The 10,515-nt window shown below is 52.1% G+C and overlaps 3 protein-coding genes across 3 annotated transcripts; 2 read left to right on the top strand and 1 right to left on the bottom strand.

Moving 5' to 3' along the window:
- Positions 1-1,159: 1,159 nt before the first annotated feature.
- Positions 1,160-3,788, top strand: ATEG_03927 (i-AAA protease YME1; the record flags this gene model as incomplete). The annotated part of the gene is made up of 4 exons (XM_001213105.1): positions 1,160-1,396; positions 1,445-1,574; positions 1,629-3,340; positions 3,393-3,788. The coding sequence occupies 4 exons, from the start codon at positions 1,160-1,162 to the stop codon at positions 3,786-3,788; spliced, it is 2,475 nt and encodes an 824-aa protein (XP_001213105.1).
- A 660-nt stretch (positions 3,789-4,448) lies between these two features.
- Positions 4,449-5,296, top strand: ATEG_03926 (uncharacterized protein; the record flags this gene model as incomplete). The annotated part of the gene is made up of 2 exons (XM_001213104.1): positions 4,449-4,776; positions 5,274-5,296. 2 exons carry the CDS (start codon positions 4,449-4,451, stop codon positions 5,294-5,296), a joined length of 351 nt encoding a protein of 116 aa, XP_001213104.1.
- Positions 5,297-5,707: 411 nt separating this feature from the next.
- On the bottom strand, positions 5,708-7,553 carry ATEG_03925 (glycerol kinase; the record flags this gene model as incomplete). The annotated part of the gene is made up of 4 exons (XM_001213103.1): positions 5,708-5,968; positions 6,022-6,188; positions 6,241-7,235; positions 7,297-7,553. The coding sequence occupies 4 exons, from the start codon at positions 7,551-7,553 to the stop codon at positions 5,708-5,710; spliced, it is 1,680 nt and encodes a 559-aa protein (XP_001213103.1).
- Positions 7,554-10,515: the final 2,962 nt, after the last annotated feature.

The following is a 10,515-nucleotide window of genomic DNA, read 5'->3' as shown; positions in this document are numbered from 1 at the left end:
AGAAGGTTAGACACTTAGAAATATATTATCTTCCATTACCTATTACAAGATAGTGGTATATCCTAGAGCCTAGAAATAGATATTAAGTATATATTCCGGGGAACCTTGGAACAGGTCTTCTTCCGGAAACATGCTTTACAAGCTAAATGAATTCGGGGTTCATAGTAAGCAACTGGTCTCGGATCTCAAATATGCCAAGCAATGAGAAGACCCAGGTCCTGGTTTCTGTAAAAGAAAGTGCGATCCGTATGTTCATAACACAGCCGATTAGGATCTGCTCCGCGGGAAAGGAACCACTCTGCCAAGGCACTGTCATGAAAAGAGAATCTATGACAGGAAGTCCATTAGAAGCCAATTACTTGTCTGCATGATACGAACTTACGCTGCAGGTGAAGACGTATCCCAGTCAACTGGTGCATTGATGTCCCATCCGTGGGTAAGAAAGCGTCTAAAGCTTGATATGCCGTGCTTATGGTGGCTTTCACGAGCTGAGTCCATTGGGACGTGGATCGCAAGTAAACAGCAGATGAGGTGAAATGAGTTTTTCTCCACTGCCTTGTAAAGAAGGAAAACAGTTTTTGTCCGGAAGGTTTCGTCGTCTAGGCTGTCGTGTCGCGCACCTTTGCGAGTGTAGTGTGAACTCTTCCATGTTGTCGGACTGGAAATAGGCTCGAACTGGAGCCATTTCATTAGATGGAATGAAGTCCCACTTTGACATTTTCTGAGAGATCGATAGTGGAATAGTGAATGAGAACAATTTTACTACCAAAACTTGCAGCCCACGCAGACCGTAGCTTTCCCAACGTACACTGCACTGCTGCGGTGCGGTGATAAACCCCGACTTGGAGATAAGGCATCACTATCTATGATGCCTGAGGCCGCAATAAGGAATGAGGTAAGCATCCGGGGGCGCAGAAAGACCAGAGTGGCACCACCACCAATTTCGCCTCCGCATCATTCATCACCTCCATCATATTGAGATTCCCTTCTCTCATTCCTCCCAACAACCATCTTAGGGCCGCCATCCGCTGATCATCGGTGATGGCATATATCTCACCCGACACTTAATCCTGTCGCTTCACCCCCCTCCTCGTTCTATTCCCCGAGGATTCGATACTCCCCGTTGCTGCGGCCGAGCGCCGCTACCCTTCGGTCAACCATGGCCTTCCAACTTCCGATCACCAACCCAGTACGGGCTCTACCTCTCTATGCCCCCAGATCTCATGTCGCTGACCCGAATCCTCTCAAACAGAATGTCGCAGCTGCGACGACGGATCTCTGGCCGGCGATATCGAAGTTCCTGCGCACGCCCTGGAACATCCAGCGCAATCCGACTATCTCCGGCTCCGCCACCAAGGATGCCCGTCAGCGGGCAATTGGAGAAACAAGTGCCGCGGTATGCCTTCCAAAACAGTGCTGGCTATTGTGGAAATTTCAAAGACAGGGACTGATAGATGTCAAGGAGTATCGTGTGTCACTGCCTGACTTTCTGGAATCGGTGCCCGCCGAAGCGTTGAAGCCCGGTGTCGCTCACCGGCTTGTGCGACAGGGATGGTCTCGATCGCTGTTCAATGGTATGAGTCTCTCATACATGCTCCGCTCATGTTATTTTATGCTAACCTATCCAGAAACTTCTCTTTGGACATCGCCGTCTTTCGCCTCTCGTCACCTTCCATCGACGTCCTCTCGCTCCTTTTCCACCCTGGCCACATCTCCGAACCGTCATCGCCGCACGCTCCCCAACGGACTTTCGAGGTTGCAACAACAGCGCTTCTTGTTTGGTGGTGCCAGTCACAATGTACTCGCCCAGAAGGAAAAGACCGCGAACAACAATCCCAACAGCGCCAACGCCCAAAATGCCTTCTACCAAGCCCTTCTTCGTGCCAACATGCCTGCGATCATCGTCGAACGATACAAAACTGGTCACTTCGCGAGCAACGCAGCTACGGATGAACTCTACTGGAAGGCTGTGCAACGTGTTGGCGGAGCCGATGCCATCGCGTCCGGCTCTGGTTCGACCTCCGATATCAATACCGAACAACTCCAAGCCATCGGCCAAGCTGTTGCCGCTCGCAACCACGGCGGTCAGATTGGAATGGCGACGAAGCAGACCGGAACTGGTGCTAAGGAATCTCCCCTGTACGTCGTTGTAGAGGAGTCTCTCGGCAGCGCCGTATTCCGCTGGGTCAAGTTCTTGCTCTATTTCGGTTTTTTCACGTACATGTCCCTCGTCTTAGTGACCATCCTGGTTGAAACTACTGGCGTCTTGAAGAACATTCGCGGCCCCCAGAACAACGAGGCTCAACCCCAGCAACAAACGGTCCGTTTCAGCGATGTGCACGGTTGCGACGAAGCCAAGGATGAGCTTCAGGAGCTGGTTGAATTCCTGCTGAACCCTGACCGTTTTTCTTCGCTTGGAGGTAAACTGCCCAAGGGTGTCCTTCTTGTTGGACCTCCTGGTACCGGAAAGACCCTGCTTGCCCGTGCTGTCGCAGGAGAAGCCGGTGTCCCTTTCTTCTACATGTCCGGTTCCGAGTTCGACGAGGTCTACGTGGGCGTTGGGGCTAAGCGTGTCCGTGAACTCTTCAACCAAGCCCGAAGCAAGGCTCCTGCTATCATCTTCATTGATGAGCTGGACGCTATTGGCGCGAAGAGAAACGAGCGCGATGCAGCGTATGTGAAACAGACTTTGAACCAGCTCCTCACCGAGCTTGATGGATTCTCCCAGACCAGTGGCGTGATCATCATCGCCGCTACCAACTATCCTCAGCTTTTGGACAAGGCTCTGACGCGTCCTGGTCGGTTTGACCGGAAGGTGACTGTTGGTCTCCCGGATGTTCGAGGCCGGATGGATATTCTCCGCCACCACATGAAGGATGTTCAAATCAGCACCGATGTGGATGTGGCCGTGATTGCCCGTGGTACTCCTGGGTTCTCCGGTGCCGATCTGGAGAACTTGGTCAACCAGGCGGCTATCTACGCTAGCCGGAACAAGCAAACGAAGGTTGGACCCAAGGACTTCGACTGGGCCAAAGACAAGATCATGATGGGTGCAGAGGCTCGCAGCCGCATCATTCAGGATAAGGATAAACTCCTGACTGCTTACCACGAGGCCGGTCATGCGCTAGTGGCCTACTTTTCGCCATCATCCACTCCTCTCTATAAGATCACCATCGTTCCCCGTGGAATGGCGTTGGGTGTGACCCACTTCTTGCCAGAGATGGACATGGTTTCGCGAAACTACACAGAATATCTGTCCGACATCGATGTCTCGATGGGCGGTAAGGCGGCTGAAGAGCTTATATTCGGACCTGACAAGGTTACAAGTGGTATCTCTGCGGTGAGTATCGACTGATGATTGATGAATATTACATAGCTAACGTCTTCTACAGGACATCCAACAAGCCACCGAGACGGCTTTCACACTCATCACTCGCTTTGGCTACTCGAAAAAGCTGGGCAATGTCGACCTGTCTAGCAACTATGACAGCCTGTCTTCTGAGACCAAACAGGAGATTGAAGGCGAAGTGCGACGTCTCGTTGAGGAAGCCCGCATGAGGGCCACCAAGATCTTGACAGAGAAGCGCAACGAGTTGGAGCTCCTGACGAAGGCGTTGATTGAATACGAGACCCTTACTAAGGAAGAAATGGAGAAGGTGCTCCGAGGCGAGAAGCTCGACAAATTGGAGTCTAAGCCTTCTGCACCGCTGAAACTGCCGGAAGCTCTCCAGACGACTAAGCTGAGCTCGTCCGCGTCCACCGAGGGTCCCCCGACATCGACAGAGTAGAGGCTGTACTTGATGTCTGACAATTTTCTTCTCGTTTCCTACTGAATTCCCTTATCTCACTCCTCTCTATCTCCGATATACACCTTCCATCAAAGAAAACCGCCTCGCCTTCTGGGTCGTGGTGTACATTATCATGCCCGCTTTTCATTTTATCTCTTCGGTTTCGTCTCGTCATGTTCCTCTTTTCTTCTATTTCTCTTTGCGCGATATCTGATCGTGGACTTTGAAAGTACCATGCATCTAGCATCTGGCATATCGGACTGAGGAGTGCAACGGCAAGCAATGGCTTTGATTGGATTGTACTGTAGTGTACATACATACATAAATAAGCAATGAGTTTCTGCAGATGGTCGAGTAGGAGTTTGAACTGTTTATATGTGGAAGATGGCATGTAGTCGGCCGCAGCGAGGTGAATGTCTACCTAGCGCAGAGGACACACTTTCATTCAATCTTTCGTGGAAGCCCAGCACTTAGTGAATAGGTGATTCCTACCTTCACCTCACATCCTTCCTCACCTATCCATATCTCATCCATCCTCCCAACCTTCCCTCGTCACCCTCACCTCATCACCCTCACCTCCATTTCTCAACCTCTCCATTCTCCTCACAACTTCTCACACTCTCCAAACAATCCGACCTCAAATCTCCAACCTCTCACACAATGCCCAAGATGAAGAAACCTCTCGTGCCCATCCCTCTGACCCCCACTCACCTCACCGGCGCTCAACACACCATCCCCGGACAAAACGCTATCGACACCCACACCCGCGAGGCACTCAAGCACGAACGCGAGGCCTTGCGCCACGAACGCGAAGCGCTGAAGCACGAGCGCGACGCCCTCCTCGCCAGCAACAAGAAAAACCACAATCCTCCCGCCGAATCCTACGCCATGGCGGCTGCGTTCCTGTCCATCCGCGAAGAGGTGGAGAAGACCTTCGCCGCGGAGAAGGAGCAGATGCAGCAGGAGATTCGCCGAGTTGAAGGAGAAAGTCGCCGAGAAGGATGGCAAGATTGAGCGCGTCCAGCAGGAACTGTTGAGTCTCAACGGTTGTCTTGGGGATGAGATCGAGCGCCAATACGTCGAGTGCGACTCGCTTCGTGCGAAGTTCGCTAAGCTGCGTGCGGATTTGGGGGAGAAGGACGACTGCGGTGGAGGCTCGTACGGGGATCCCTACGGTGCTGCCAATTGGGGAACTTCTGATACGGCCAGTTGTGTTCCTGACGATTACTACGGTTGGGAGCGCCCGAGCCCGGTTAAGAAGCAGCCGGAGGCAGTGGTTTCAGTCTGTTGGGGATGATTGCTTTGACTGGCGCCTGTATCTATGCATGCAGACCTTCTCACTGTGATGTCGCATTGGCAATGAGATGCACCGCAAGGATTCTATTGTCCATGGATTCTCCGGACTTAGTCCATCTAGTTCTAGGTAGTGCCGGTCCGTCTCTACCTAAGAAAGCCTTCAGGTGATACCTTTGCTTCCTCCCACAGGGCTGTCCGTCTTCGTCAAGTAAACCATTCGGAGTAAACCACAACAGTTTTCCTCCCACAAAGTCGAATTAGACGAGGTCCTACCAAGAATATCCAGCAAGGACAGCGTCTGTCTCTATACACGGTCTAACTACGCTAAGTCAAGATGCCGATGCGGAGTATATATCCAAGTCAGCCATCCATACTACAATCCTCTAAGCAACTTACGTTTGATCTAGGTCCAATTGAGGATATATACCGTACATTTCTAGCTAATAATATGTACTGACCAATTTACCTGATCTGACAATCGGGTATCCAAACAGACCACCACCGAAATACCCCAAACCCCAGTGTATGTATATAGAAAGATAGACCAAAAGCGCTAATGCAAAAAACGGCCATCCAAGGTATTAGTAATATGCATAACCCAGTCCATGAAAGAAGTCGTGTAATCACTCTTCATCCTCGTCATTCGTGTCAACCCACCCTCGGGACATCTGCACCGCCTTCGACCACCGGTTGTACAGCTTGCGGCTCTGGGCGGGGGAGATGTTGGGCTTGAACGTGGTGCGGTTCGCGCGGTTCATGTCCTTGAGTTCGCTGAACTCTTTCCACACGTCGATGGCGAACCCGGCGGCGATGGCGGCGCCCAGGGCGGTGGTCTCGTGCATCGCGGGTCGTTCGACGGGGATTTGGATAATATCTGCTTGGGTCTGGGAGTTGTTAGTCTTTGCTTGGGTGTAGAAATCAGACGACAGAATCTCACCTGCATACAGATGTCGGAATTGCTCATGCCTCCATCCACGGCCAATTCCGACAATTTATGTCCACTGTCCATCTCCATGGCATCCAAGATGGCCTTGGTTTGGAAACAGGCGGCTTCCATTGTTGCTCGGGCGATGTGTCCACGCTGAGTGTGTTGCGTAATACCAACTATTGCACGTTAGTAGAGCTCATACAGCCAAAACCTTCTGGGGAAACGTACAGATTGTTCCCTTCGCATCATCAATCCAGTACGGCGCGAAGAGACCACTGAACGCGGTGACGAAGACACAACCTCCGCTGTCGGGAACGGTGGCGGCGACCTCGCTGACCTTGCGCGAATCACGGAAGAAACCCATATTGTTCATGAGGAAAGAGACACCACTTCCGGCCACCGCCACGCTACCCTCCAGCGCATAAACGGGTTTCCGGTTTTTACCGAGCTGGAAACCAACGGTCGCCAGCAACCCGTGCTTGGAGATGACGGGTTTCTCGCCCACATTGTAGAGAAGGAAACAACCGGTGCCGTACGTGTTCTTCGCCGTTCCAGGAGTGAAGGCGCAGTGACCGACGAGGGCGGACGACTGATCGCCGAGACAGCTGGTGATCGGGATACCGTCCAGCGGCCCGAATCGGACGCACCCGTACCCCTCGGGGTCGGATGACGGAAGAATCTTGGGGAGTCTGATCTTGTTTCGGTCAATTCCGAAGAAGTTTAATAGGCGATCATCATAATCCAAGGTTTCGAGACTCATAAACATGGTTCGGGACGCATTCGTGACGTCCGTGACCAGGCGGCCACCCTCCGGGCCGCCGTTCAGGTTATATAACAGCCAGGCGTCAGGGGTTCCAAAGGCAAGTCGGCCTTCGTCGTAGGCCTTTTTGACTTCGGGAAGATTGCGGAGCATCCAGACCAAGGTGACCGAGGAGGGGTATGTGGACAGGGGCAGACCGCAGATATTGGACAGCTCCTCGGAACCAGGCTGTTCTTTGAGTTCGCGCACGAGACCGGTGGTCCGAGTGTCGGGCCAGGCAATGGCATTGTGCAGGGGCTCACCCGTCTCCCAATCCCAGCAGATGGTGGTTTCTCGTTGACTGGTGATGCCAATGGCCTCGATATCGGTCGCGGCGTGACCGAGGGCGAGGAATTCCTTCATCGCCTCTTCAATACAGGTATAGACGGAATCGACCAGTTCGAAGGGGTCTTGTTCGTGCCATCTACGACGGGAGAATCAATTAACGGGGGAGTGCGATGGGAGGCAAATTGTGGTTGACTTACCCTGAATGCTCGTGGATCTGACGAAATTCAGTCTGGTATTTGCAGATGGGCACACCGGTGCAGTCAAAGATAATGAAACGGGTGCTGGTGGTGCCCGTGTCGATGGCGCCGATAAAGCGATCCTTGAGGTTGTCTTTGCGACGGTCTTCATTCTGGAGGAGGGAGCGATCGCCGTCGTCGGTAGACTGGGTGCGGAGCTTAACGTGCGCCTCCTCAGCGTGTTCTTGTTCGTCAACAAGCGAGTCGAGGTCGGACATGTCGAAGGGGTTTCTCATGATCGCGGAGTCGAGTGTGATGGTGGGGAGATGAGAGCGGAGAGGGGTCGGAAGAAAAGGATGGCGCGAAAGTCGGAAGTCGGAATGACGCAAGATTGGGAGGAGAGAATTGGAGAGGAGAGAGAGGGAGCGAGGAGGAATTGATTTACGGGCGTCAATTCGGACTTAAGAGGGGGGAGGAGAGGTGTGGGGGGAGGAATGACGCTGAGGCGGAGACTACAACAGTCGTAATGGGCAGAAGAAATAGTAGGTAATAATAAGGATAATCCCACGAAGACCAAGAATCAACCCCCCCGGAGAAAATGGGAATCGGACAATAATAGCGAGCAATGACAAACTCCAGCCAAGCGCGACGGTGACGTATCCGGCAGGACACCCGGGGAGGAGGAAGGAAGTTCGGGAAGGCGGCGGCGATTAGGTAGGTAGGTAGAGTGGTAGAGTAGGTAGAGCAGAGAGGCAGGTCAAGGGCCAAGGGTCAAGGGTATGAGGTCACACCGGATGGTGGCAAGAAGAGGAAGGCAGAAGGAAGAGAAAGAAGGAAATGGGGAGGGGCACCGTCCGGACTGGTCAGGGTTTTTATCCAGTCCGGTGGATCATCTTTTTCCTCCCTTTTCTTTTTTTTCTGATTTTCTTTTTTATTAATATTTTTTCTTCTGCTCCATGTCTTGATTGTGCTATGGATTTTACGTGACTGATTATTTCTATAGACCCTCACTGATTCTTCCTACAGCATTCCTCCTATAGTACTGCTACTATTCCCTGCGCTCCCCGTTCGTCCATGGCGGAGAAGTGGGGGAGTGGGGGAGAAGGGGATTTTTCTGATCAGACGACCTTTGCCCGTCGTCAGCAATGGGCCAGCTTCCCCTTTCTTCTGTCTCCTTTTCGACGAGGTGTCTCGGTATCTAGGTATGTATATTCTATCATTTGAATTCTTCTAGAAGATCTGGTGATGATCCCATGGGACTATCAATTGAAGCCGAACAATAATCCCTTAGATAGAGGTGTTAGCACTACATACTACTCCGTACTACTCCGTACTTAGTACTCTGTAGGAATGCTGGGAGAAGAATAAACCCACCAATCCGCCGTGGTTTCCTTCCCGGGCGGATATGCTTGTTTTGTTTAGGAAGGTTTGCCCTGGTGGCTGTCTTCTTCTAGACTCGACCTGGAACTCTTTCGCAACTTTGATTTGATTCTAAATGCACCTGACCTCCCACTCCCCTGCCAAGAACCCTTGCAATCCATCGGTTATCTTCTATTATTCTTCCTAATAATATTAATTGCTGGCTTAGGTACCTGACCTAGAATAACAGAAGATAGACGATCACTGGCCAAAACACTGCTCATACTCCTATGGATATGCACAACGGCACTAGTGCCCACCCAACTAAGAATAGTTGGCGACTCCCACATGACATCGATCCGGGACCCATCCTGGAGGATTCCATGGATTTCTCTTCGCCCTCCTGCTACTTTCGACGCCTAGACTCCGGAAACAGCTCCTTGCTCGAAGGCGCTCATTCCTCTGAATAATATGACAGTTTTGAGACTTCTACCGAGTGATCCTTCGTTTCGCCTAGTATCTACTATCTACTATCTACTCACGACTGAGCCATGAATCAGGTACCTGCAAACCTGGAAGACGGATCCGTCGATCTGGAACGAAATTCTTGGAACAGCGCAGAGAACCCGTGCAGGAGGGGCGCTGCTAGACCTTGTCGATCGAGCACATGACAAAGCTCAATTTTCTCCCTGGGATCTAGACCATTCGGCCCTCGCTCTCCCCAGTTGTACAGGTACATACTTATTTTCTTGTCGCCAGCCTTTCCTTCGATGGTCGTGCTGTCTGCTGTCTCTGTTTCATATTGCTAGTAGTTTTGTTAATACCACAATTCATATACTTCCCCTAGATTATTTTCTTATCCATGCTCAATTCGACATCGCAAACGACAGTTCCATGGAATGGTACCTGAGGCTAGTCCGCCGAGGTGCTCCGTGCGCTGGCAACGACCCTGAGTTTCTCCGTTCGGCCTTGCTGATTAACGGAGAAATTGTGCAGGCCGGTTACTCGGTTCGGCTTGGCTGCTGTCCACGGGATCAATTGTCCCGATCACGCGGGTGTTCAAATCTATCGACAGCTCTCTACCTATGTTCGAAGATTTCATATACCTCCCTAACCGCCAGAACCAAACTCAATTCCCTTTGTACTTTTTCCGCAAGACAATGCCATTCACTATACGACTGAACCAAATATCCATCATAGACGATCTTAGTCAACGACCCAGTCAGCATCTCGGGTGGTGACGTCGTCGACCAGACTTCCGACCTGACCTTACCTCGCTATGACATGGATTAGCATTATGTATGTAGGTATTGTTCGCCTCAATGTCTTCGGGATCCCATCCGCCGAACTATCGACCTCCTACAGGAACCGTTGTTCCCATTGGGTGGATCGACTGCCTGCAGCTTGATCGACGATCTGGTCACGCTGTCGCCATAAGACCCCAAATACCGTATTCAAGCATAAATCATAGTCTGTCATCTGGTAGAACAACCAACCTACCGTGCATGCGTGCCTTATCTCCCGACAGCGGGGCGTGCCTCAGGCACCACCCGAAACCTGTTTCGCAGCCACTTCGTCGTCATCCGCGACGGCGGATCGGCAGCGGTTCCAATCCGGTGAAGCGCCACGGTGGCCGGGGGGATGTTGTTTGTGCCATGCCAGGCAAGGCTCAAATCGATGTCATCCGTGTCCGTCCTTGGCTGCCATGGCGGCATCCGTGCTTTGCGTCGGGTCGTCGGGTGCTCTTTTGGTCCTCGTTTGACCTTGTATGTCTGCCAGCGCATGCACTGTCCGCCCATCCCCGCATGCTCTGACCGATCCCGGGTGATCGTACTGGATCCTTCTTCCCTCGCGACGCCCAGCTTGTTTCCACCCCGCTTT

The sequence above is a fragment of the Aspergillus terreus genome, genomic scaffold, assembly GCF_000149615.1.
Source record: "Aspergillus terreus NIH2624 scaffold_5 genomic scaffold, whole genome shotgun sequence".
Lineage (NCBI taxonomy): Eukaryota > Fungi > Ascomycota > Eurotiomycetes > Eurotiales > Aspergillaceae > Aspergillus > Aspergillus terreus.
The sequence above is the reverse complement of the archived record's forward strand: the minus strand, read 5'-3'. Positions and strand labels throughout refer to the sequence as shown.